The sequence below is a fragment of the Cnephaeus nilssonii genome, assembly GCF_951640355.1.
Source record: "Cnephaeus nilssonii genome assembly, chromosome: 5".
NCBI classification, from domain to species: domain Eukaryota; kingdom Metazoa; phylum Chordata; class Mammalia; order Chiroptera; family Vespertilionidae; genus Cnephaeus; species Cnephaeus nilssonii.
The window spans coordinates 29193432-29220990 of NC_137076.1; the positions used below are offsets into that span (position 1 = coordinate 29193432).

The 27559-nt window shown below is 53.1% G+C and overlaps 2 protein-coding genes across 4 annotated transcripts in view; both read left to right on the plus strand.

Annotated features, from left to right (window-relative positions):
* The window catches only part of DPP9 (dipeptidyl peptidase 9), a 39413-nt gene extending 27078 nt beyond the window's left edge, over nt 1–12335 (plus strand). For 2 of the 3 annotated variants that reach the window (XM_079772106.1, XM_079772107.1), the window contains 8 exons: nt 528–680; nt 1100–1235; nt 3101–3246; nt 4201–4347; nt 5220–5372; nt 5989–6131; nt 7319–7430; nt 9156–12335. In XM_079772106.1, the coding sequence (XP_079628232.1) occupies nt 528–680; nt 1100–1235; nt 3101–3246; nt 4201–4347; nt 5220–5372; nt 5989–6131; nt 7319–7430; nt 9156–9248 (1083 nt within the window). In that variant the 3' untranslated portion in view covers nt 9249–12335. Of the gene's footprint in view, nt 1–527; nt 681–1099; nt 1236–3100; nt 3247–4200; nt 4348–5219; nt 5373–5488; nt 5624–5988; nt 6132–7318; nt 7431–9155 lie in introns of those variants that run through there. The other variant, XM_079772108.1, reaches the window with a different exon arrangement.
* A 2610-nt stretch (nt 12336–14945) lies between these two features.
* MYDGF (myeloid derived growth factor) lies at nt 14946–27089 on the plus strand. Its single transcript, XM_079772136.1, has 6 exons — nt 14946–15160; nt 16174–16224; nt 19525–19586; nt 22934–23015; nt 24243–24315; nt 25870–27089. The coding sequence occupies exons 1-6, from the start codon at nt 14984–14986 to the stop codon at nt 25947–25949; spliced, it is 525 nt and encodes a 174-aa protein (XP_079628262.1). The 5' UTR covers nt 14946–14983; the 3' UTR covers nt 25950–27089.
* Nucleotides 27090–27559: the final 470 nt, after the last annotated feature.

Sequence of the window (27559 nt, forward strand, 5' to 3'; positions counted from 1 at the left end):
TTTTGTTTTGCCTCCATGTTGCCACGTTGGCCCCAGAGAGGCAGTGCCTGTTCCCATCCCCAGAGCAGGGTTTTCCCTCTCCTCCTGAGGACGTCACCTAAGAACCCCACAGGGATATAGGTGGGGCAGGGAGTGCCACCTCTTCACCCCACGCATCTGAGTCACAGAGGTGGGCTGACCCCACCCGGGACCAGGGCCTGGGGCTGGCAAGCCCTTGGGCCCACGATGGCCCCTCCCTCAGCCTCTGTGGGAGGCTCTGGGCATGCCCAGAGTAACTGTCCAGGGTTCTGATTCTAAGTTGCCCCTGGATGTGCAGCCAGCCCAGCTAGATGGAGATCTGCTCCCGCCCCACAGGGTCTGAGAAGTGCGTCTCTTCCAGACACTTCTCCGGCCAACTTGGGGGTAACAGGTCCCCTGCTCACAGAACACTGGCCCTCCCTGTGGGGGTTGGGAGATGGCCGGGGTCATGGGAAAGCAGACCTGGGAAGCGTTGGGCAGCCTCACAAGGAGCCCCTGTGTCCCCGCAGATCTGGGTCAACGAGGAGACGAAGCTGGTGTACTTCCAAGGCACGAAGGACACGCCCCTGGAGCACCACCTCTACGTGGTCAGCTACGAGTCGGCCAGTGAGATTGTGCGCCTCACCACGCCCGGCTTCTCCCACAGCTGCTCCATGAGCCAGGTGGGCACTCCCCTGAGTCCGGACGCACTTGATGGCACTATCCCTGTACCTGCCTTAGCCTCTCAGAACATTCTAGAACATCAGACAGCAGCCAAGCACAGGGCCACTTCCCATCCAGGGAAAGCAGTTGGTAGAAGTTTGCTAACTATAGAACCAGAGAGATGGCATAGGAAGAATCTGAGTCTGACCACCTGGGACCCCTGGCCAGGGGACAGAGTCCTCTGGGCCTCAGTTTGCTTATCTGAAAAATGGGGATAACAATAATAGTAGCCACCCCAAATGGGTGGAGTATGAGGTTTAAATGAGTAGTTATACCGGGTAAGGATGGTCAGTATCAGTGAAGGTTGGCCAGTGATGGAACAAAGGGTGCAGAATTGGGGGGTGGGGAGAGGTGCTCAGCGCCCCCGTCCTACCCGCAGAATTTCGACATGTTCATCAGCCACTACAGCAGTGTGAGCACACCACCCTGCGTGCATGTCTACAAGCTGACCGGCCCCGATGATGACCCTCTACACAAGCAGCCTCAGTTCTGGGCCAGCATGATGGAGGCAGCCAGTAAGTAGCCCCAGATCCTCTGGGACTTGACCCAGACTTTCCCCCTGGGAGCCTCACCTTGCCTGTCTATAAAATGGATTGGGGTCCCATCAAATAACACTGGTGAGAGGAGGCTGTCCTGGAGGGTGTGAGGCAGTGAGCAGCCTGGAGCCCTGCCTGCTAGGCCTCCCAGCGCCAGCCTCTCCCGGCAGCCCTGAGAGCTCCTCTCGAACATGACCACTGGCCCCAGCTGTCCTGTGGGCTCTGCCCCTGGGACAGTCTCTCATTTCTGTGCTGCAGTTAAGGCCTGCACCTCACAGAGCAGACTCGGTTCAGGAGCCGACTGCCTGCCAGCGAGTCCCTGAGGCATCCTTGCCCTCAGTGGCAGCGTCTCCAGGGCGCAGAGCAGATGCTTGGAAGCCTTTGTAAAAGAAGGCCTGGAGGTCAGGCACGGGCAGAGTCTCGGGAAACTGGAGGCAGCTGTCAGTTTGCCCAGGAGCCAGGAGGGCGGCCTTCACGCTGCGGGGGTGACCCCACGTTCCAATTCTGGCTGCAGAACCAAGGGCAAGTCAGCTTGTCTCCCAAAAATGTTCCTTTATCTGCAAAGTGATGCAATGTCTATTCTTAGGATGAAAATCAAACCCTTCCAAACACACAAGAATCTCTCTCTATGAAGGACGCCCTTCCCTGACCCAGACCTGCCACTTGCTAGATTTCCCTGGGAAATAAGAAGCCCTGGCATTTGTAAAGCATTTTATGAGCTAGAAATACCTTCTTATATCATCATCCCCTGGAACCATAATAGGTAAAAGGCCTCTCCACCTAATAGCTCAGTCCATGACTCTGCACGTCACCCACCACAGGACATGACGGAGCAGGACCCTCAGCCCTGGTTTCACAGATGAGGAAGGGTCTTGCACAGCAGCAGGGGAGCAGCAATGGGAACTTGGGTGTCCTGATACCCAGCCCTGGACCTGCAGGCAGGAGGACTAGGGTACTGTTTTCCAAAACTGCTGATCTTGCCATATTTGCAGACAACCTCTGTGAGCAGTTGGCCAGTTGTAGCCAAATCCCGCCACACTCCGTCATTTGCATTGTCTGTGTCCTCCTTAGGGCCACAACAGCAAAGCTTAGTTGTTACTACAGAGACACAGAAAGTCTCCTCGGCACTTAAAGCCAAAAATACTCTCCACCCCTTTCCAGTAAACACTCCACAACTCCTGACCTACATTACCACTTACTTATTTAACTTTTAAAAGATATTTTCTTATTGATTTGAGAGAGAGAGGAAGGAAGCGGGTGGGGGGGGGGGGGGAGAGAGAGAAACATTGATCAGTTGCCTTCCATACACACTCCATACTCCGATTGGGGATCAAACCTACAACCTGGGTACGTGCACTGACCAGGAATTCGAACTGGCGAGCTTTCAGTACACAGGACGATGCTCAGTCAACTGAGCCACACCAGCCAGGGCACCTTATTTAACTTTCAAATCTGCACCCTGTTTACCTGAATAAAATCATCTTAGAGACTTTCTTCACCATCACGATCCAAACACCAGTGCTGCTTTGCAAAAATGAAAGCAATTATAAAAAATTTGAGAGAAACAGACCATGAAATTGTCTGTCAAATCCCAGAAGTGATGTCACCTTCCTCGGGGAATCCGCTAGCGTCAGGGGCTGCTGGAGCCGGTTCTGGGCCAGGCTGCAGCCCGGCGCGCGTGCGCGTCCACAGTGTGCAGAGTCACTCCTGGCCCTCTGATTTAAAAAACCTTAGAAAAGCAGAGGATGGGGTGCCTCCAGCTCACCCTCGGCGGGGGGAGGGGGGGAGGCCAGGCAGTGGAGTGTGGGTGTCAGCCGGCTCTGGGCTCGCTTCTCTGTCTGTAGGCTGCCCCCCCGATTATGTGCCCCCGGAAATCTTTGACTTCCACACGCGGTCTGATGTGCGGCTCTACGGCATGATCTACAAGCCGCATGCTGTGCAGCCAGGGAAGAAGCACCCCACTGTCCTCTTCGTGTACGGAGGCCCCCAGGTGGGTGCTGGCCCCGTTCCCCGCACCCCCTCCCCCCATGCCAGGTCTGGAGTGCCCCCTCTGACCACACAAGGTTCTGGGGTCCCTCAAGCTTCTGCCTCTGGCTTTCTGTACACCTTATCCTCCCTGATGACCTCCGCTCCCCCTTCTCCTGCTGATGCTCCCTTGTCCCTTCGGGAAGCCCCCCTCATCCTATGTGTTCCTTTGGGCCACCTGCCCAATAGTGATCCACTCTCACCCATGGTCACCAGCGTGGGGACAGAGGTGGCCATGGGCCCTGGGCCCAGTTCTCTGAGAAGCAGACATCTAAGGCAGTGGTTCTCACTTGGGGGAGTCCTGTCCTTCAGGGGATACTGGATGGTATCTGGGGACATTCACAATTATCACAACTCAGGGGAAAGCACTCCTGGCATCGATGAGTGGAGGCCAGTCTACACGCTCCAGCACCCACTACGCACCCCTCCCCCGCCCCACGCACAGGGAATGATAAGGCCCCGAATAGTAACAGCACCGAAGTGAGGAGCTGGTTTAAGTCAAGTTCCTCAGAAAGCAACTGTGGCCACACCAGCCATTCCCCCACCAGCATTTGTGTCTGCTTTTTAGAGATAACTGAGGGTAGAAAAGAGGCAGAACATGGCTGAAGCAAGAAGAGAAGATTCCAGGAAGGGCGTAGCTGAGAAGAAAGCTTGGCTGGGGCCTTCCTCTCTGTAGCACACTGTAGGAACAAGGCTTGGTGCAGCATGGGCCCCTCTCCCTGTCCACTCCCCCACGTCCAGAACCCTTCTGGGCCATTCATAGTCTTTACAGTAAAGTGCAGGGTCCTACTAGGCTGGACGGCCCCCGCCCCTGTCCCTCTGGCATCAGGGCCATCTAGCCCATTCTGTCTCGCATCTCATGCTGGATTTCTTACCACTTGCCCAAAGCCCCACGTCCTCGCTTTCCCTCCCCCCTCAGGTGCAGCTGGTCAATAACTCCTTCAAGGGAATCAAGTATTTGCGGCTCAACACGCTGGCGTCCCTGGGCTACGCTGTGGTTGTGATTGATGGCAGGGGCTCATGTCAGCGAGGTCTTCGGTTTGAAGGGGCCCTGAAAAACCAAATGGTAACTTTTCTTCCCAGTCCCTCCGGGCCCTTCCTGTGTAGCAAAGGGAGGTCTGGGTTGTGTTGGCTCAGGGTTTGGGGCGGCTCCACGTCACCTCCTTCAAGGACCGTCATAAGTAGAGTGGCCTTTTGGAACCAAGGGGACATCTGCTTTGCTGCTCAGCTCTGAGTTTCGTCTCATGGGGACACAGGTATACACCCATCCCACCTGGTGCCTGAAACCAGACACAGCCAGACACGTCAGTACAGGCCCAGGTGGCAGGAGGTGCCAAGGGCTGGGCTGGACAGGGACTGGTGGCTGCAGAAGTGGTGCTCACGGTGATGGTGGTGACCGTGATGAGGATATGGTGGTGATAATGGTGGTGATGATGGATGTGATAATGATGGTGAGGGTTGTGTTGATGATATGATGATGATAATGATGATGATGATGATGGTGGTGATGGTGGTGGTGATGATGATGGTGGTAACAGTAGTGGTTGTAGTGATGATGATGATGGTGGTGGTGGTGGTGGTGGTGGAGATGTTGACACCAACTATTCATTGAGCCCTAGCATGTGCCATACCTCTGAGTGTAGGACACTCACCATCTCATGTTACCCTCATGTCCAGTGTAAAATGGGTCCTATTCAGGTTAACACCCTCATTTTGGGGTGGGAAAACTGAGGCCCAGAGAGAGGATGTGACTTTCTCAAAGTAACAGCCAGGGGGTAGCAGGGCAGGGTTGGTGCCAGGCCTGTCTGACCACTGCCCCAGAGAGCAGGGAGAGTGTGAATGGAGCTTTGATCCGAGAGGGAGAGGGCTCCCCACAAGGGGCAGAGGGGGGACAGCAGTAGGAGGAGCCACTGAGAGGTTCCCGGCCTCGTCCCCCAGGGCCAGGTGGAGATTGAGGACCAGGTGGAGGGCCTGCAGTTCGTGGCCCAGAAGTATGGCTTCATCGACCTGAGCCGGGTGGCCATCCACGGCTGGTCCTACGGAGGCTTCCTCTCGCTCATGGGGCTGATCCACAAGCCTCAAGTGTTCAAGGTGGGTCCTGCCCGCGCGCCCTCCCTCTTGTCTGCTAGCACCCGCCCATGCCCCTTGGAGCCCTTGGGGGAGGCATCTCGGCAGGGGCTTTGCCACGTGGCTGTTTCTCCCCGCAGCAGCCCCACGGGGCCGAGCCCCCCTCCTCATTGCCCGCCACTGCTGACCCCAGGATGGCATCCGGCTGCACAAAACCCCGCCAGCAGCTCTCTGTGGGAGGCTGAGCCTGGGACCCCGGCCTCGGATGGGCAGAGGTGGGGCATGGTGTGAAGAGCATCGGGGGAGGGGCCCCCAGGCCGGCAGCACTGTCCGGGCACCGCGGGGCGGCGATGAGGAGGAGGAGGCAGAAAGGCAGTGGGACCAGGGAGGAGCTGATCCCGGCCTAAACATGCCCGTTCAATTCACCCTCCCTCGACAGCACACAGGCCACGGGGGACACACGGTCTGAGGGCCCCTCCCTGCCAGCCCCTGTCCCGTGTGCATGCCCACTCCTCAGGTCCTCCGGGGGAGGCCCCGGGACAGCCAGTTGAAGGAGGGCTCCTGAAACCTGACCCATGTGCATGTGTCTCTCCTCTTCTCTGTCTCTCTCTCTGCCCTGTCCATCCACTGTGGTCCTCAGGTGGCCATCGCAGGTGCCCCGGTCACGGTCTGGATGGCCTATGACACAGGGTACACGGAACGTTACATGGATGTCCCGGAGAACAACCAACTTGGCTATGAGGCGGGCTCCGTGGCCCTGCACGTGGAGAAGCTGCCCAATGAGTAAGGCCCCTCCCTGCCCCGGCAGTTCTGAGTCACTGGGCGCTCCTGCCTCTGACACTGCTCCTGGCTTCCGCTCCTCCCTCTCCCTGCTTCAGCCTCACGTCCCCGCCCGCAGCCCAGTCTCCTCTCCGCTCCTCCCAGGAGGTGGGTGTCTGGGTGCTCTGGGAGGGAGGCCCCTGGCCCTGCCCTCAGAATGCTCTAAGCAAAGTGGTAGGCTTGTACCACTCACTGCACGTGGACACCCTCCTTACCCCAGCACGTGGCCCGCCAGAGGCCCATCGGTTGGTCTGCAACATGAACAGCCTTTGTCTTGTGGGTTTTGGCACTGTGGTTTGGGACCCAGGTCCACATGGTTGTAACACTGGATCCGTCGGACCAGCTCAGATGTCCCATGCATGCCGTTGGCATTGGCATCTGATTCTCTGATTAAAGAAATCAGTGTTGCCACTTTCAGCTGTGGCTCTGTCTGAACGTATGCCAGGCTCCCATGCCTTCCATGGTGGGGTTCCCTTTGCCTCTAACCCCGCCTGGGCTCCCTGGGGAGGCCAACAGGCAGCCAAACGCAGAACCCCCTGCTCTAGACCTGTGCCATCTACTTAAGATCATATTCACGCACATCCACTGAGATCATCCATCGAGACAGACGCAGATTGCTGGTTGCCAGGGTGTGGAAATGACTGATGATGGCCGGGGGTTTTGCTTTGGGGTGTTGGAGTCTTCTGGGACTAGATAGAGGTGATGGTTGTACAACCTTGTGAATACACAAAATGCCCCTGAAATTTTGCTTTAAAATGAGTTAACTTTAGGCTATGTGAATTTCACCCCAGTAAATTACTTTTTAAAATCAAATGTGGCCACTTTTGCCACTTTTTAAGTGCTCAGTAGCCATGTGTGGCAGGTCTGTAACCTTCCGCCATCCCAGAGTGCCTCGGGCAGCACTGCCCTAAAAGCTTTCCTGTACCTCAGGCCATTGCATAGCCAAGAGCACCCTTCTCCCCTCCTTGCCCAGAAGTGAGGTCTCCCTGACCCACCAGTTAGTCCAGTGTGCTCCCCTCCCCCCAACCCTCTCCCTCCACTACCTGTTACTTCCGCCCTCGCTGCCCCTGGGCTGGAGAAGGACACTGGGACTGCCTCTGGGCGGGAGAGGAGCGTCCCACCTCAGACCCTCACCCCACCTTGTCTTCCAGGCCCAACCGCCTGCTCATCCTGCACGGCTTCCTGGATGAGAACGTGCACTTTTTTCACACAAACTTTCTCGTCTCCCAGCTGATTCGAGCCGGAAAACCTTACCAGCTCCAGGTGGGTGGCTCCTGGATGCTTTGGGTCCCTCCCAGACAGTGGCAATCCGGGTGGCGGCATCTCTCACTGCACTTGCCACCTCTCCCTGGGCTCCCTGTAGCCAATGTCCATTTGTCCTTGATGCAGCAGTCCTGGGTTGGTCGCTCCGGGTTCATGCTGCCCCAGTGCTGGGAACACAGCTAGACTCACCCCAGCCCAGAGCCTGGTGGAGGGTGGTCATGCAGCTGAAATTATCACACAGACATAGGTTTTAAACCAAGAAACTTGGAGGAACTGTCCAGGGTTCTGCAAGCATCTAGGTGGGGTATTGGCTGGGATGTCAGAAAATTCCCTAAACGGTGGCATTTAAGGAAACTAAAGACTAAGTGGGAGTCAGCCAGGCCCCAGGGTGGGGGAGGTGTGTGGAGGACACCAGACCCAGGAAACCAGTTGGATGGAGCAGCTTGGACAGGAGATGAGGGTGGCTGGGGGAGTAAGCTGGAGAGGAGTTGGAGACCAGGGCAGGCCCAGGTGGCTGGGGCCTCAGGTGAAAAGTGGGGTATTGGGAAAGGGATGGTGCTTTAGTAATAAGGGGTGGGCCTTGGGGAGGGGGCTGGGGGGGGGGCAGCTAAACGCTGGCATTTAGGGGGTGAGTCTTGGTTGAGGGGGCGTGGCCTTGCCTGGATTTTGTTCTAAGGAAGAGAAGCGGTGTCCAGACCTGAGAGCAGGACTCTTAGCTGTTTTGCTTGCTATGTGACCAGCATCCCTCTGGCTGCCCTGTAGACAGGGGCCAGTAGGACATGAGCCATAGTCAGTTGTCCTGGCAGGAAAGGGGTCAACAGTGGGGAGCAAGAAGCCCAGTGGGTTGTGGAGGAATTCTGGAGGCAAGAGGGACAGATTTGATCACATGCTGCCACGATGTCTTTCTGCTTCCCAGACACCTCCATGCGCTCTGTCCTATCAAACTTGGCAGGAGGGAAGCAGGCAGAGTTGTTTTTGTTTTTTTTAATCCTCACCCAAGGGTAGGTTTATTGATTTTAGAGAGAAAGGAAGGGTGGGAAAGAGAGAGAAACATTGATCAGTTATCTCCCTTATGCATCTCATCTGGGGATCGAACCCATAACCTGGGTATGTGCCCTGACCATGAATTGAACCCGCAACCTTTTGGTGTACATGACAACGCTCTAACCAACTAAGCCACCTGGCCAAGGCAAGGGCAGAGCTTCTGTGGGGGTGAAGAACTGTTAGAGTGCCTCTCGGCAACCCCACCCCCAGCCACACATGCTTCTCACAAATAGGCCAGAGGCAGCTGCAGACCAGGACAAAAGTCAGGCGGGCCCAGGATGGAATCTCAAATGTCCCTCTGAGCCTGAAATCAGGACCAGGTAGCTGGGATAGTTGTTTCCTCCTAAGTGATCATAGGTGGCAGGTCTGTTAGCCTTGGGCCTCACTTCCTCATCTGTGAAATGGGCACAAGTACCCCCTCCACCCATGAGGCTGTGAGAGCCAAATGAATTTTCTCATGGAAAGCATTTAGACCCGCCTCCCCAGGAGAAACTGGAAGTGAGGTAACACTCTGTTGGGGGTGGGAGCTTGGCTCACGCTCTTTTGTCTCCGTGCAGGAGTGGGTGGTAGCACAGGCCCTGAGGGGTGATGCCCTGAGCCAGAAAGGGGAGGGCTCCAGAGTGCCAGGGTAGGCCCGCAGGGTCGCTCGGTGCCACCAGCCTGCCTTCTCTGTCCACCCAGATCTACCCCAACGAGAGACACAGCATCCGCTGCCCTGAGTCCGGCGAGCACTATGAAGTCACGCTGCTGCACTTTCTACAAGAATACCTCTGAGGGCCATGGCCCTCGGCTGCACACTTAGAGCACAAGTGGTTTCTCCGCCGCTGCCACCACCACCACCACCACCACCACCAGTGAGACCAGGCGGGAGGACCGAGTGGCCTTGCAGCCCCCACCCGGCAGTGCCCTCGCCGCAGCCCCTGCTGGACCGCCCGGGCCCAAGAGCCACCGCCTTCATGTCCCGACGTCTTTTATCAGTTTAAAAAATGCTCCTGGGTTCTTTGCCTGTTGCTTCTTGGTTGCCAAGACGGAGAGAGATGGCTGACACCCACAGGGCACTTCCTGAAGCCGTCCCCTCTCCCCGTTGTCCGGGAGCAGGACGCCTGAACTCCGCTGGGCACTGGAGCCGTTGGGTCTGCCTCCTGCGCCCTGGCCCACCACCGCGTCCAGCCCGGAAGCATGCGATTGGTTGCCTTTTCTCCTAACCAGCCCCATTTCCTACTTGTGTTTTGTTTTTGGGGACATTTTTCATAATTATTTAAAAGACAGAAAGCAAGGGGTGCTGAAATCTAGAATTGGGGTCTGCCGCTGAGTAACGGGGTCCAGCCCAGCCAGCACCCGCCTCTTTCGAAGCCCAGAGTGGGGAGCGGTGGCCAGCAGGTATGAGCGATGCACACGGTGCAGGGCAGCCTCCTGGGCCCGCCTTTCCCCAGCTTTTAGGCAGGCTCCGACCTTGTTCAGCTTCGGTCTCTGCTGGCCAGCGGCTGCTGCCCACCCCGTCCCTCCAGCCACGTGTCTGCCTGGCCCACACAGACCAGATTCCGGGGTTGGGAGGGGAACCATCCCCACCTCAGGGTTATCTTTACTCCTTCCTTTCCCTCCCTGCCAAGAGTTCTGCCAGGGGCGGGCAAAAAAACAAAACAAAAAAAAACCCAGAAACAAACCACCTCTACATATTAAGGAAAGAAAATATTTTTGTCAATTCTTATTCTTTTATAATTATGCGTGTAAGAAGTAGGCTCATTAAACGATTCCAGATGGAAGCGTTGCCACCTGCCTGCGTTTCCTTCTAAGCCCTGGGGATGGGGATGAGGGCCTTTTGGAGTGTGCAGGGTCTCGGAGGTGGCAGAGCCAAAGGCATGGCGGTCTTTGTAGTCAGCCCTGGACGCCTTGGCACAAAGAGGGAGGGACACCATGCCCTGGCTGGAAGATGCCCTGCTCCTCAGCGTGGTCCAGTGAAGACGGTCCCTACAGTCCTGATGTGTCACTCGGGATCAGCATAGGATGTGGAGGGCGGTATAGCCAGCCCCCCAGGCTTTCCCAGGGCAACAGCACAACCCAAGGTACAGCATCCTTCTGGCTGAATGCTCTGTGGGCCACCATTACTTCCTTTTGTACTGTGCTTGTCCAGAGACGTGAGTCCGTGTTTCAGGCATCAGGAAACCCCCCCTTCATGTTTGTGCTGACAGCAGAGAGATCCAGGGGGACTGGAGACGGTGCCTGTGGATGCGGCACGCAGGTTGTTTGAGTTTCTGACAGCAGAATGGCCTTGCCGAGTGCAGTCATCCTCGCCATCCTTTGGGAAGCTCTGCCTTTATTTTTAATTGCTTAAAAAATAAGTACAAAAGGCTATAGGGAGGAAAGATGCCCTTCATCCCAAGTCTCTATTTTTAATAGCTGCATTCTATTCAGCTTTGTGAATGTTCTATAAGTTATTTTGCCAGGAACCTATCAAGGAATAATAAAAGTTATTCTGGACTTTTTATATTAATCAGTATAAGGGTCAGCTGGCCTCCTCTGTAAAGAGCCAGATAGTAAATATTTTGGGCTTTATAGACCAGATAGTCAGTGTTCCAACTACTCAACTTCACCCTTGTGGTTCAAAAGCAGCCACCAATGATATGTAAAGTGTAGGTATAGCTGTGTGCCAATAAAACTTTATTTACAAAACCAGGCATGTAGCCAGATTCAACCCACAGGCTGTAATTGAACAACTCCTGGTATAAATGATACTGTAACCAATAGATTTGTACATATTTGGGGCATATGTTTGAATTTATTGGGTAAATTCCTAGATTTATAAAAGGCATATTCATTTTTAATTTTTGAAGAATACTGCCAACTTGCCTTCCAAAGAGAACGCCTCAGTGTGCACTTTGCCAAGAGGGAAGAAGAGTGTCAGTTTCTCCACTCCTTCACCAGTATTACGTGTTTTCAAACATTTTTATCTTCAATCTTAAGAGGTAAAACATGGCATCTCACTGTAACTTGAACTAAAAAATTTTTTATGTGTGGGAATATTTTCATGTTTTAAAGACACTAATTTACTAGTAATAATTTGCCCCCTTTTTATCAACCTCATTGATTTGTAGACACTACATATGAAGGAAATTAGTTCATTGTCATACAGGTTGAAAATTGAACTACGTTGCTGACTTCAAAATGTTTTACGGGTAAGATGGCTAAAATCATCTCAGGAACAAGATGTCTTTTACTTAACCCACTGTGAAATAAAATGGAGAGGAAACCAGTCATAGGTCACAGAATGATAGAAACTGGTGAGAAAGGGGACTCTGGGGTTGCCCCAGGAGACTTGGCAGCTGGCAACCCTCCGTCATGTCAAAGCAGGAACTCTTCATCATAACCTCCTACCCCTGCCTCACCCAGTCAACATTCAGATTGTCATGAGACAGCATCTGATGGCCAGACTTCAGTTAGTCACATTCCTGCCCTGATAATGAGGTCTGGAAACAAGTGAGGTGCCAACAGGAAGGGGGAATGAATGGTAGGCAGCTACAAAAGGACAAGTGTGACAGAAGGTCTCAGTATCTCGAGGTGGCAGGTTAGAGATGTCTGTTTCTTCCACCTGATGGGGATTCCATGAGCAGGAGGGTCCCTGATGCTATTTGAGGTTACCTGTGCACGTGCTTGATTCCTTTCCCAGTATAACTGCTCATCTCTTCCCTAATTGGCAAGAACCCATATGTGGTAGACATAAAACCCTGTCATATCAATTGCAGATATTTTCCTGGTTTGTCATTTTCTTTTCAAACATGTTTATGGTATTTTTCAAAAATAACTAGACACAGCCCAGCCAGTGTGGCTTGGTGGCTGAGCATCAATCTATGAACAAGGAGATCACGGTTTGATTCCTCAACAGGGCCCATACCTGAGTTGCAGGCTCAATCCCCAGTCAGGGATGTGCAGGAGGCAGCCGATCAGTAATTCTCATCATTGATGTTTCTATCCCTTTCTCCCTCTCCCTTTCTCTGAAATTAATTTTTAAAAAAAACATTTTAAACAAATAACAATATATAGGAAGTTGCAAAAATAGCACAGAGTCCCATGTACCCATCACCCAGATTACATCTTAACCATAGTACATTGTCAAACCAGGGAATTGACAGTACAATGCAATTAACTAGACTAAACCTTACATTTTAACATCTTTCCCATGTACTCATTTGTATGTGTATGTGTGTGTGTAGTTCTGTTCCACTTTGTCACCTGAGCAGATTCCTGTAACTACCACCACAATCAAAACACAGAATTGTTTATTCACCACCACGGAGCCCCTTCGCCTGACCCCTTTATATCCACACCTACCCAGTTCATGGTGTCCTGACAGAAGTCTGTGATATCTGAGTCATCAGTTGTTTCTTTTAGAACTGCTAGGTTTCATGTCATGGCTAGAAAGCTGGACCTTTGGAATGATGGCTTTTATTTTAAACTCCTTTAGTGTGTGTGTTGTATATGTGTGTTTTGAGGCACACACACACACACACCCCTACCCCTCTTTAATAGGATACCCAATCAGCTCATAATTGAAATACAAGGTGTTGTTAACAACAGCTCTTGGCCACTAATTAAATTCTTCACAGTGACAGGCTGAAGGTCAGACGCAGGTGAGAATAGGAAAGACATGAATGGAACCATGCTGTGTAAAACACCAAAAAAACAGGACAGCAGAACCAATTTATGGAACCAATTTCCAATGAATCCAGCAGGAAATTTCTTAACATAAGCAGGTATCACTATTTAGGACAGGCTGCCACTGCCAAGGAGCGTGAATTCTGAAGTCAAGGTTATCTGCGGAGCAGTCAGCCTTCTATAGGAGCCTCCTGACCTCCGGAAACTGACCTTCAGCCTCGGGGAGGGATGGGGGGAGGAGGGGCTGCAGTGGAGATTTGAGTGTAATACAGCCCAGCTTAAGGGTACCTGTGACATTTTTTTTTTTTCTTCATCCTGTTCTTTCAAGTCAGGAAAAACTAGGAAAAGAGGCTTAATTCTGGACACTCCTGGCCATCGGGGGTTTCTTGAAATCCTAAGCAATTTGTGACCCGTCCCACCCCCACCCCCCCACCCCCGCCCTACACAGACACAAAATGATTCCTTCTGTACTTGAAAATCTGGGATTTCTTCATTGGCATCTAATGCTAGTAGCACCTAGAGTTTAGAGTTCTTACCTGTGGTCCCTCCCATCAATCCTCCTGGCAACTCCTGAGGTAAGGATTATTTTCTCTTAGATTTTTTATTTTGAAATAGAATTCTCTAATGTCCCTTGCTCATCTTCCCCTAATGTTAACATGGCACGAGCCAGGTATTGAAGCCAGGAAATTAACATCAACACAATCCTATCATATACATAGACATATACAGACCTTATTTGAATTTCAACATCTCTCCCTGTAAAGTCATTTTTCTGGTCCAGGACTGTTAATGGGTTGAATGCTTACGTCTCCCCAAATTCGAGTTGAAACCTGACCTCCAACGTGATAGTATTGGACAGGGAAGTTGGGGGTTGATTAGGTCATGAGGGTGGAGCCCATGAACGGGATCAGTGTCCTGATACAAGAGACCCCAGAGAACGGGGCACCCCTTCCCCCTGTGAGGACAGGCAGGAGAGAGCCGTCTGCGAACCAGGAGTGGGCCCTCAGACACGCAAAGCTGCCAACGCCTTGGCCTTGCCCTTCCCAGCCTCCCGAAGTGTGAGAGGAAATGTGCTTTTCGCCCCCGCAGTCTATGATATTTTGGGGATAGCAGCGGGAATCAAGACAAGTATCCAAGCCAGGACCCTCACAGTGCAGCTCCGTGGTCCTGATCTCCTTCTGTGATGGCTCCTCAGCTGTCTTCCATGACATTTTTTAAGAGTACCGCTGGTTATCTTGTAAACCATCCCTCAACTAAGGTTTGTCTGATGTTTGCTTATAATTAGATTGAGACCCAGCATTTTGGGCAGGAATTCCAGAGGCGCATCCCTGTGGGTGGCTCCATGACGTAACCGTCTCATTTTTGGTGATGTTAACTTTGATCATTGGGCTAAGGTGGTGTCTCTACTGTAAAATTACTCTTTTTCTCGTTGTAATTAATAAGTATCTTGGGGGGAAATACTTTAAGATTATGCAAATATCCTGTTTCTCATCATAACTTTCCACCACCAATTTTTAGGATCTTGGCTGGAACAATTATGAGGTATTTTCCCAGTGGTCATCTTCCATTTCCCTCACACAGCTTACGTTCATTCGTTTAAATTTTAGTGGCTATCTTTCCTTTCCCTCATTCCTTGTACATTCACTAACTGGAGGAGCTGAGCTTAGTTAGGGACGACCACCACTCACCGCGCGGACTCTCCCATACTCCCGAGCCCCGCCCCAAGATGGCGGTCAGGGCGGGCCAGGGCGCTCCTGGTCACGTGATCGCGCCGCCGCTGACGTGGCCTCCGGGGGACGCCCAACGTGTCCCTCGCCGCGCCCCGTCCGACGTCCAGGCCCAGCGGGCCCGATCTCAAGATGGCGGCGCCCAGCGGAAGGAGGAACGGCGGCGACGGTGCGAGCTTGTGGGCTGCGCTGCTCCTGGCGGCCGTGGCGCTGAGGCCGGCAGAAGCGGTGTCCGAGCCCACGACGGTGGCGTTTGACGTGCGGCCCGGCGGCGTCGTGCACACCTTCTCCCAGAACGTGGGCCCTGGGGTAACTGCCGCCGCTGAGCCGGAGGCTTGAGCGAAGTGCCCGCGGGGACGGGTTCTGGGGAGGGGTGGCTGCCTGAGGAGAAGGCTCAGGCTTCGGGGGTGGGGCCTCAATATGAGTGCGGACTTGGGGGGGCTGGCGACTTTGAGGGAGCTGGGTCACTGTCCTCAGTCCCTGCCTCCTCTCACATGCCCAGCGTGCGCAGGCAGCCCTGTCCCCCAGACCCAGGCGAGTTCCCAGCCATTGGAGGCCGGGCGGACACAGGTGGGGAGAGGGGAGGTGGAGCCTTCGGCGGCTCCAGGTCCCGCAGAAGGTCGGTCCCCTTGCAGCTATGACTAGGAAGTGGACAGACGTTGCTCTTCCTGCCATTGCACAAGGTCCCCCATCTTTCGTATCACTGAAGTGTGAGGCCAGGCCCTCCTTTCCTGAGGCCGCAGGCCTACGTCTAGCCCGGCCTTGTCCCCAACCTGTTGGAGAAGTCGCTGCCTCTTTCATCCTCCTCCTCCATGTCTGTGATAGTATCGATGGCAGCTGTTTGTTGAATGCTAACCTACAGCCTGGTACTGTGCCGAATGCTTTATATGTTAGGCCTATTTTGCAGATGAACGAACAGAGGCTCAAAGAGGTTTGCACCTGTCCAAGAGCCACAGCAGCGCAGATACGGGTCCCCAGGTGTTTCAGCTTCCAAAGGGGGCCTGCGGGTGTCCCAAAGCCCTAGCTCCTAGAAGGGTGGGTGTTAGAGGGGGTGTGACCGCCTCCTTCCCGTCCTTTATTCCCAAGAAGCCACATGGGTTGTGGCTAGTAGGGAGGCAGGAAGGGGAATTCTGGGTTTTCAGTCACTGGGAGGCCTTGCAGGGCTGGCTTCCAGGGACACCCACCAGAGGTATCTGCCTCTGCCTCCTTCCCCTTTAATGTAGATTTTCAAAAACAGGATCTTCTTAGACATCCCAAGATCCTGCCCCTTAAGAACTAAGGATTACATCCTACCAAGCCTTCTTTTCTATTCCATTTTCTAGGACAAATATACTTGTATATTCACCTATGCTTCTCAAGGAGGGACCAATGAGGTGAGTTGTACAAAATTCCATGTAATTTAGTATGACAGTACCTGTTGTCATACAGAGATGCTCTCCCGGGATAATGGGGTTGTCATGGGTGGGTTAACTTACACTCATTGAATTCTTTGTAACCAATAAACGCGGGAGTGCTCATGTTAAATAGTGGCGGTAGTTCCACTCATAATTCCACAGAGTGAACGAATGTCGGGACAGAAGGAGGGACATGAGCTGTGAATCTGCCATTCTCAAGAGGCTCTATTAGAGGTGTTGCATTTGTTTTCTGTGCTGACTAACAAATCACCATAAACTTAGCAGCTTAAAACAACACCCATTTATCATCCCTCAGTTCTGGAGGTCAGAAGTCCTGGGGCTCAGGTGGGTGCTTCATAAGCTAAAATCAAGGTGTCAGGCAGTCTGGCCTTTCATCTTCCAGGCTTGATTTGTTGTCAGAATTCAGTTCCTCACAATGTAGGACTGAGGTCCCCCTTTCCTTGCTGGCCATTTTCTCCATCTGATGGCAAAAGAGGAAGTGAAATAGATTCTAAGCACCAGAAGGGCACATTGCACAAGAGGTGCCCGTGGCCTTTAGACCAGCGGTCGCCAACCTTTCGGACCTTGCGGACCACCAGTGCTCCGCGGACCATCGGTCAGCGACTGCTGCTTTAGACGGTGAGAGCGGCCTCTGCTGGCAGCAAGGACACAAGGGCTTCAGTCCTACAATCAAAGAACTGATTCTGCCACCACCAGTAGAGTTGGAAGAAGACCCCAGACTCCAATGGGAATACGGTCTGGCCTTCACCTTGATTTTGCTTGTGAGAGAGCAAAGGAGCAGCCCCACCATATCCAGACTCCTCCCCCCCCCCCACCCCCATGTACCTCATCCCCTCCCCTTTGGTAACCATCAGCTCGTTCTCTATGTCTATGGGTCTGTTTCTGTTTTGTTTTTAGATTGCACGTATAAGTGAAACCATATGGTATTTGTCTTTCTCTTTCTGACTTATTTCACTTAGCACAATTACACTCTAGGTCCATCCTTGTTGCAAGTGGCAAGATTTCATTCCTTTTTAGTGCTGAGTAATATTCCATAGTGTATACGTACCACATCCTCATGAGGCAGCCTTGTGTGAGTACGCAGCCGCACATTGCTAGTTCTGCACCTTCTCTGGGTGGGGCACACCACCAGAGAACCTGGATGGAGAGGGAAAACATAAATAACTAGAGGCCTGGCGCATGAAATCTGTGCATGGTACAGTCCCTAGGCCTGGTCTGCGATCAGGGCCATCTTCCCCAGCTGCCTGAAGCCGGCCCCGCCCCCCGCCCCTACCACCACCCACCTCGTTAGGTGATAGGTGCCTTATGGCCAGCGGGGGTGTGGGGGAAGGAATGGGGGGACTGAGAGGTCGGCTGTCCCCTCCCCACCCCTGCCGCGGGTGGCCATCAGGCGATCAGAGCCTGCTGGCTGGGGAAAGGGACCAAGAAGTGATCAGTGCGTCTCACAGTGACTGGTTCAGTGGTCGTTCTGCCGTGAGGTTTTGAGAATCTCAATTTGTATATTACCCTTTTATTATGTAGGATGGCGCTCACTGGTTCCTCTGGTTCTGTGCTTCTCAGCTTGCAGAGAGCTTTCTCAGCCTTCTCTGTGTGGTTTCCATACCTTGGTTGTGCAGAAGCTGTATAATTGGCTCACAGTTGTCTCTCAGGAGGAAGCGCGCTAAGTATTTCATGTGCTCTTAGGAGAGACAAGCTCTGTCCACCTACACCGCCATCTTGGACCTGCTTTTTGAGTTACACACTTTAAAAGGGTGAATTGTATAGTATGTGTAAACTAGTCATTTGTTCCTACATGGGTGCTCCAGGCAAAAGGCATCTAAGTGACCATTTACTCCCATTTAATTAACATAAAAATGGCCTTGTTCCCATTAATGAAAAAGCTTTGATGTTAAATGGGGAGTACCAGTAATCTGAGTCCATTATTACTCTTGGGAGGGACTGTAAACTCATTTTACTAACACTATGAAAGTAAGTGCCTTAGGCAGCCTGGAACATAAGAGTGCGTTTTCCATTTCCTTTTGGCCAGGTTTCCAGAGGCCATAAAAATTAGAATACACAGGTAGTGGGGTGTTTTGGAACCAGTTTAAATTTAAAATTTTTTAAAATATACACTGAGTGGCCAGATTATTATGATCTCTGAACACATAATAATCTGGCCACTCAGTGTGTGTGTGTGTGTGTGTGTGTGTGTGTGTGTGTGTGTGTGTGTGTGTGTGTATTAGAGGCCTGGTGCATGAATTCATGCATGGGTGGGGTCCGGCCAGCCTGGCCAGGGGGAGGGGACATGGGTGGTTGGCCGGCCTGCCTGCTGGTCGAACTCCTGGTGGAGGGGACAATTTCATACTAGCCTTTTATTATATAGGATATACACTGAGTGGCCAGATTATTATGCGTTCAGAGATCATAATAATCTGGCCACTCAGTGTATACTTTTACTGATTTCAGAGAGGAAGGGAGAGGGAAAGAGAGAGATAGAAACATCAGTGATAAGAGAGAATCATTGATCGGCTGCCTCTTGCACACCCCACACTGGGGATCGAGCCCGCAACCCAGGCATGTGCCCTGACGGAATCGAACCTAACCACCTGGTTCATAGGTTGATGCTCAACCACTGAGCCACTCCAGCCAGGCTGAAATTTTAATTTTTATATAGCTAATACATTCACATCATCCAAAAAGAAAAACATATAAAAGATTGACAGTGTCTTCTAGTCTAGTTCCTGCCCACATCCTACAGGTATCCACAATTATTAAAATCTTGTGTCTTTTCTGAGAACTATGCCGTTGCAAGCAGGCATGAATGTATTGTCTTTTCTTTCTTTTTTTCTTAATAGACATTATTTTTCAGGGCAGTTTTAGGTTCACAGCAAAATTGAGCAGAAGGCATAGAGATTTTGATATATCTTCTTGCCCCTCCCCACATGCACAGGCTCCCCTATTGTCAGCATCCCCCACCAGAGTAGTGAACCTACATTGACACATCACTGTCACCCCAAGTTCATAGTTGATGTTAGGGCTTTCTCTTGGTGTGCATTTTGTGGGTTTGATCAAATGTATAGCGGTGTGTATCCACCATTGTATCACGTAGAGTTTCACTGCCCTGAGCAGAGCGTGGGGCACCTGGAAGCCCAGCTCCAGCGGGGGGTCCAGGAAAGGCTCACTCACTTTGCAGAGCTGGAAGTCGTCGGGCAGCTCTCGGAGCCACCCTGCGCCCGCCAGGCTGCGTGTTCTGGACTGACCCATGTCTCCTCTCCCCAGAAGTGGCAGATGAGCCTGGGGACCAGCGAAGACCAGCAGCACTTCACCTGCACCATCTGGAGGTGAGCTGTGGGTCCCCGCAGTGGGGGCTCCTGGGCGGAGTTGCCTTGGCTCAGGCTGCTGGGGGTGAGTGCACTGCTGCTCTGGGCAGCAGGGAAAGAGGCGGGCAGACACACCGATAGGGTCCTGCACCCCTGGAGGGGCACACGGGGAGTGCCACAGAGGGAGGACTTCTTTATGCTTCTGCCAGCAGGCATGAATGTACTGTCTTACCTTCTTTTTTGTTTTTCTTGTAGACTTTTTTTAGAGCAGTTTTAGGTTCACAGCAAAATTGAGCAGAAAGCAGAGAGATTTTGATTTATCTTCTTGCCCCTCCCCACATGCACAGGCTCCCCTATTGTCAGCATCCCCTCCAGAGTGAGACATTTGTTGGCAGGGACCGGAGGGTTCCCCAGGAAAGCGCACTGACACTGAGGCCAAGAGGAGGTTATGGGGATTGAGGAACTGCAGTCTAGGCCAGTGATGGGCAACCTTTTGAGCTTGGTGTGTCAAACTTCGCCAAAAAACTGAGCATAACTCGGGTAGTGTGTCACTTTGAGGAAAAAACATTATTTCGCAAATGTTTCATCCTCAGGAGCAGCAAATGTTTCATCCTCGGCATGCGGCCGCCTCAGTGGCCGCGTGTCATCAGAAATGGCTACGCGTGTCAGTGCTGACACGCATGTCATAGGTTCACCATCACTGCTCTAGGCAGTAGCCACAGCACCAGAGAGGGGGATCAGGCTCCCCAGATGCTCACCTGCCACTGTCACCCTCAGTCACACTCATAGTTCATGGGCTTAGTCTCCCTGCCAGGGACTGATGTCTTGTTCACCCTTCTTGTTACCCCACTGCTGGTGCCCAGCTTGAGCGAGTGGTAAGCAGAGAAGGGATGGGAGAAAGGGAGTGCATAGCCCTGGGTGGGGAGGAGGAGGATGGGACATCATGGAATTGTGTCCCTTCTGCCCCAAATGTGTCACCTCAAGCAGAGCCAAGTTCTCAAACATTTATTGTGTGCCCGACAGAAAGTCCAAGCTGTGGCTTCACCCTCAGTAGACCAGGGTCCACACAGGACAGATGAACAAATTGGACACAGTGGGAGAGCAGGGACTTGTCATTAATGAAAGGAAGTGGCGCATTTTTTTAAATATATTTTATTGATTTTTAACAGAGAGGAAGGGAGAGGGATAGAGAGCCAGAAACATCGATGAGAGAGAAACATCGATCAGCTGCCTTCTGCACCCCCCCCACTGGGGATGTGCCCGCAACCAAGGTACATGCCCTTGACCGGAATCGAACCTGGGACCCTTGAGTCCGCAAGCCGACGCTCTATCCACTGAGCCAAACCGGTTTCGGCCAAAGTGGCGCATTTTTAAGTTGGACATATACAATAAAGACACAACACTTTTTTAATGCATTTTTAAATGTTTTTATTGATTTTTAGAGAGAGGAAAAGAGAGGGAGAGATAGAAACATGGATGTATCATCAGTCAGCTGCCTCCTGTATGCTCCCTAATGGGGACCATGCCTGCAACCCGGGCATGTGCCCTGACCAGGACTGGAACCAGGGACCTCTTGGCATATGGGTCAATGCTCAACCACCGAGCAACACTGGCCAGGCTTAATGCATTCTTTTTTAATCCTCACCTGATGATATGTTTTATTGATTTTTAGAGGAGAGAGAGAGGGGAACATTGATCATTTGCCTCCCGTACATGCCCCAATCGGGGATTGAACCTACAACCTTTTTTTGGTGTACAGGATGATGCTCCAGCCAACTGAGCCACCCAGCCAGGGCGACACAGCACGTTTTAATCACACTTGCAGTGTCATCCCACAGTCTCAGTGCTAAGCAAGCAGCCGGTGCTTACTAAGTGCTATTGGGAAGATTCTTGCCTTTCTGCTGCACTGTCTGCCCCAGGGGCCAGGAGCCCAGCACCCTCATCAGGTCAGACCCTGCCTGAGCCACAGTTGTGTCTCAGGAGGAAGCGCGCTAAGTATTTCATGTGCTCTTAGGAGGGACGAGCTCTGTGTCCACCTACACCGCCATCTTGGACCTGCTTTTTGAGTTACACACTTTAAAAGGGTGAATTGTACAGTATGTGTAAACTAGTCATTTGTTCCTACATGGGTGCTCCAGGAAAAGGCATCTAAGTGACCATTTACTCCATTTAATTAACATAAAAATGGGGGGGTGGGGGGGTTCTCAGAAGTATCACAAGGAAGGATCCTGGGACGCCCTCATTACGGGGAAGGCTCGTTACAGGGTTGCATTAACCGTGTGCAGACCGCTGCCTCTCACAGGGAATCTGAGCCAACAGCCCAGGGGCACAGACCCAGGCCATGAAGGCCCAAGGACTCACTGAGCCCGACACCTGCTCACCATGGGGCCACCTGCTCAGCCAAGGTCCAGCCTAAATGGGCCCCAGCCTCCAGATTTCAGACATGGACTGACCCTCTATCCATGCAGAGGTTTTGAGAATCTGGGAGACTCCCTGGATGCCACCTCTTTATCCCTACCACCTCCTCCCCTCACACCCCCATCCCACCATCTCCTCCCCCAACACCCCCGTCCCTAACACCTTCTCCCTGGCCTCCCTGCTGCCTTCTCTATTCCCCACCCCATTACGCCTGCTTTTCACACGTGGCCCGTTGGAGCTCTTCACACTGCAGACATCATCACCCCTTGTTGGCACCAGTCCTCTCTTTTCTTGTGTGTGTTCATCCTCACCCGATATTTTCTATTGATTTTTAGAGAAGGGGAGAGACAGGGGGAGAGAAACATTGATGTCAGAGATCACATCGATCAGTTGCCTCCCATACATGCCCTGACCAGGGCCAGGGATCAGGCCTGCAACTGAGGTACGTGCCCTTGACCGGAATCGAACCTGGAACCCTTTAATCCGCGGGCTGACACTCTATCCACTGAGCCAAACTGGCTAGGGCACCAGACCTCCCCCCTTGGCTCCTCTCTCTGCTCTGGCCATCCTGACCTCATGTTTATCAAATGCCCCCACTCGCACCCTCTGAGGGCTCTTTGTAGCAACCATTTCCTCTGCCTGGGCCAGCCCTCTCCCTCCCCTTCCTAGTTCACTCCTATATTTCTCACCCTCCAGGATGCTGCGGCCCCCATGACATACCTGAAGTCGTTGGCACTCGATAAAAAGCATTTGGTGAATGAGCATGAGGGTCCCTGCCCTAGAACAGCTTGCCTTCACAAGGGGACAGAGGCTTGTCAGTAAACCAGCCAGAAGAATGTTCTGGAAAAGGAAAGGGAATGATGTTGAGGGGCCCCGTCCACACTTCCCAGTCAGCAGTGCTTGGAAACACGCGACCCTGGGCTGATCCCTCGCCTGACCTTTCTCTGCAGGCCCCAGGGCAAGTCCTACCTGTACTTCACACAGTTCAAGGCAGAGGTGCGGGGTGCCGAGATCGAGTACGGCATGGCCTATGTGAGTATCAGCTGTGCACTTTGGGGTGGTTGCCTGAGGTGTCCCCTGGGGAGACCGGCAGGAGGAGGAGGTGAACATAACTTGAAGAACATGGGACACTGCCGACCCCAGGTTTGGGGGCGCAGGGAAAGAGGCGGTGGTGGTGCCCAAAGCAGGACCCTGCTGACCTCCAGAGACAGCAGGCAGGTGGGACAGGAAGTGGACGCTGGGCATCACTCTCCTGCTGCCTGCCAGTATCCTGCTGGTGCCCCCATTGGAAAAGCCAACAGGAAGCTAGAGGGCAGGGTGGCCTGGATGCTCAGCTCTGAGACATGAAGAGGGGCAGCAAGGGTGGCAGTGGCCCTGAGGCAGGTGTGTGGCTCGCTGGTATGTGTGTGGGGTGTCACATCCCTTGGCCCCAGAGACCTGTGGTTCACGGGCTGGGCAGTGCCTTCTGCGCACTCCTGACCCCCGCAGCCCTTTCCAGAGGCCGGCCACCCTGCAGAACCTACCGTGTTCCTACCACTTTCATCATTCAGGTTCAACCAAGAAGCAGAACCAGTAGGAGACGGGCAGCCAGGTAGAGGTTGTTTGCCAGGAATTGGCTTCTGCCACGGGGACTGACCAAGCAGCCCTGGAGTCCAGAGGCCAGGCAGGCCGGAGGCAGGGCTGGCTCTGCCGTCCCGGGTGTGATTTCCTTAGGGAAGCCACACTCTGTTCTGAAGGTCACTCCCGGTAACTGAGTCAGGGCCGCCCAGGTCATCAAGGAGAAGAACCCTCTCGGGATGGGCTTTTATCACAGGCACAGAACACTTCACACAGCACCTAGCGACAGTCACTGCGTAACTGCAGACATGGCTGCTCCATGGTGACACATCAGACAGTCACACTTTGAACTAATGACTCTCCAGGGTCCCTTTAAAACTCTATTTTAGCTCATTTGAGAGCACAATTCTAATTTTTAAAAATTACATTCAAGAGACTGCTGTGCTTGTCCTATTTCCATAAATTAAGAAAAAAATTGAATTAAATACCTTCTTACTAGGATTTGCAGTGAAGGCACGAAGTTTTAAGCCAGTTGACAATCTCTTAAGTAGATTAGCCAGCCACTTCTCCTGGATTCTCTTATGTGCTCAGAAAAGTGTCATCCAGCTCTTCAGTAAATGCACAGGGTTTTAGTCTGCCTCTTGGGAAAGCAAACCAAATCGTGTTTCCTGATTAGGGAAGTTTCCACTTTTTCCCTTTCAGTCTAAAGCTGCGTTTGAAAAAGAGAGTGACGTTCCCCTGAAAAATGAGGAATTTGAAGTGACCAAAACAGCAGGTGTGTAAGAGTGGATTGTGGACGTGGAACCCAGATACCGGGGGAGGTGGGGGAGAGGTGACAAAAGAGGGCCATCAGGGGGCCAAGCGGTGCGGGAGGACAGTTGCAGGGCACATCCGGACTACGGGCCAGGCATCCGCAAACTATTCCTGTAAAGGGCCCCATAGTAAATATTTTCAGTTTTGTGGGACCGATGGCCTCTGTTGGAACTGCTCAACCTGCCCCCATCAGGCAAAGGGCACACCACGTGTCAGTGAATGAATGTGGCTAAGTTCTCACAAAACTTTCATACTTTATGAACTTGGAAATGTGAATGCCATGTCACTTTCCCATGTCACAGAATACCATTTTCTTCAGATTTTTGTTAAAATGCCCTTAGCTCAAGAGTGGCGGGCCACACTGCCAATCCCTGATGGATAGCTCGTGGTCCATGGGAGCGCTGTGACCTCCCTATGGCCTGGCCATCCTGGGCTCTGTGACCAGGAACAGCTTCAAGATTGGGACCTCCAGCCCTGGCCGGTGTTCTCATTGGGTAGAGCGCTGGCCCGCACACCAAAGGCTCACAGGTTTGATTCCTGATCAAGGGCAAATACCTGGGTTGCAGGTTGCATCCTCGGTCCCAGTTGGGGCATATGCAGGAGGCAGCCAATCGATCTTTCTCTCTCTCTCTGTGTCTTCCCCCCTCTCACTCTCTCAGATGAGGATTGACAAAACAAAACCAAAGATTGGGACCTCCTGAGCTCCTGAAAGCCACCCACCCCAGTCCTCTGAGCCATGTTTAGCCACAAAGGGCAGATGCTGAACAGAAAGGGGTGGGGAGCTCTGAAGTTGGGGCTTGGTGTTCCAGAGCAAGGGTGGACAAGTGAGTGGTTAGGACAATGGACATGGGAGCTAGCCAAGAGGGGAAGCCCTGAGGGTCCTGGGTTTCAGGGGAAAGATGAGGTGAAGGAACCCATGTGGCTATGGATGTCACAGGCATGAAACCCTGGGGGGAAGATGGCACGGGCAGTGCTTTAGGGAGGAAGCGCCTGAGTCTGGATGGAGCCCTGCTTGCAGGCCCGTGAGGACATGGGGACCATTCAGAGTAGAGGCCAAGGACAGAGGATGTTAGGTTTCGGGCAGACCCTGAGCCCTAGGGCACACAGTAGCATTGCACAGGGAGTCAGGGTCTGGCTAGGTGAGGCGGATGGCGTTTGCAGATTCCCTGGCCCTGCTGTAAAAGCATCATATGGTCCTTGAACAAGTTTGCCAGTGTGAGCAGGAGGTGATACAGCCTGGCCCCCACGCCATTCATTTTCAGTGTGGCAAAAATGAGCATGATTTTCCCCACCTTGAACTTCCCTGTGGACTCCCACTGCCCTCAGGAAAGGCCCACCAACCTCTTCACGTTTTTTCTGTCTCTCACCCATAAGACTTTCAGGGCTGGGGTTCTTTCCACATGTAGTTAGCTTTGGGGACTGCTCCCCTGCTCTGCCAGACCCCACTGGCCCCTACCCTGACCCAAGAGCATCTGGGCAGTCTCAAGGGCACTACCTTGCATTTCTTGTTTTGCAGTGTCCCACAGGCCGGGGGCGTTCAAGGCTGAGCTGTCCAAGCTGGTGATCGTGGCCAAGGCGTCACGCAGTGAGCTGTGACCAGCAGCCCCATTGAGGGCAGCTTTCTCTCATCTCTACTAAAAGGGCGGCGCCCTGTGAGATCTGGTGCATTATTGGTTTTCTAGGGGGCACTGTTGGTTTTCTGCCTGGCTGATGTTGCCCTCCTCAGAGGGGTTCCCAGGGTGGCTGAGGCCCTGGGACAAAGTCCAGGGGGCCAGGAGGTTGAGCGGTACTGTCTCTCCCCCCTGACCCCCCGCCAGTTCCCCATCTTCCCCAACACCACCACCACACCCCCCTGCCCCGCTCTTCTGAACAGAGTGTGGGTCTGAGCCCGCTGCTGCTTGTCTTACCAGGAGAGGCATCAGCACAAGGTGGGGGGTCGCAGCTTTCCTAGCGCCAGCACGTCCCCCTTGGGATCAGGCCAGACTCCGGATGCTCGGGGAAGAGTAGTCCTGCTGTCCTCTGACCTCAAGTTGACTGTTTTCTTACCATTTCCCCAGGAGGCCACCTTCCAGACTAACTGGGAAGAAATGAAATGTCCTTTTGTATTTAAATAAATAAGAGTTAAACAGGAACTGCATAGACTGGCTGTCTGGTGCTGGTGCCCGCCTGGCAGGGCTTGAGGGGCAAGAGCCCAGGAGTGACAACAGTAGGAGGCTGGCTGCCTCACTCCCCTTCTCTGCTGGAAACAGGTGGGCTGTGTCCCCCAGGACACGGGATTTTAGGCACAACGTTTCTGTAGGCACAAAAGCAACGAGATCTGAGGGAGGCAGCGTGAGCCTGCTCCTAGGCCCGGGCACGGCAACTCCCTGAACACGTCGGGCAGACCCCGCCACATCCAGCAGTCACACAGGTGGCCCTGGTGGGGGTGAGCGCGCACGGCCGACCTGCTCTTTTGACCCAGGTGGTGACTGCTTAGTTTTCTAAAGCCAGGTTGTAGTAGGGTGATTTAAAAAAAAAATCACAGGCAAACAAAAATAAATGAAACCCAAATCAGAGGTGCCTTGGTCTCCCGGCTGTGGGGGCGCTGGGAGCCTGACCTGAGCCTAACTTCTGACCGTGTCTTCACGAGCAAACAAGAGGAAAAGAAACCGTGTGGCTGTGAAGCGGGTCCTTCCTAATCGGAATCGCCATGTTGGATCAACAGAGGCCTCTCTGTACCTTTCGCTCACCTGTGCCAACCGGAGGGCCTGGACACTGCTGTGCCCCACTTGCCAGAGCAGCAGTGGGCTGGGAGCATTTGGGGTCCTGTCCAAAGTGTCACCTGTAGGCGGCAGAGCAAGGCTCTCACCTGTCCACACCCCCGGCGGGCCTGCAGTCAGACAGTTTCAGATTGGGGTCGTCATGAGCGTGAAGAATAACTGTTCTCAGAACAAATAACCATCGAAGAGGGACTGTGGGCCCTGACGATGTTCGGGGAAAGAATCAGCCAGCCTTGGCTTCTCCGCCTCAGGAGAGACGTTCTGAAGGCTGCACCCCAACACGGAGGGTCCGCGTCCAATGAGGGCCCAGCTTCACTCTGGTGAGCACAGCCAACCCCAGGTCACCACAGCCCAAGAGATGATCGTCCAGGGCCTCCTGCCACACTGGACAGCTGGACACGGCCCTGAGGTGTCAGTGGAGGGAAGGGGATTTTTCCAGCCAGCCTA

What these genes read in the sequence shown, in the direction of transcription:
- MYDGF (XM_079772136.1), top strand. Translation starts at nt 14,984, where the DNA reads ATGGCGGCGCCCAGCGGAAGGAGGAACGGCGGCGACGGTGCGAGCTTG. An exon ending in CTCAAGGAGGGACCAATGAG is followed by an intron (nt 16,225 to 19,524) that starts GTGAGTTGTACA and finishes TCCTCTCCCCAG; the next exon opens with AAGTGGCAGATGAGCCTGGG. An exon ending in TCGAGTACGGCATGGCCTAT is followed by an intron (nt 23,016 to 24,242) that starts GTGAGTATCAGC and finishes TTTCCCTTTCAG; the next exon opens with TCTAAAGCTGCGTTTGAAAA.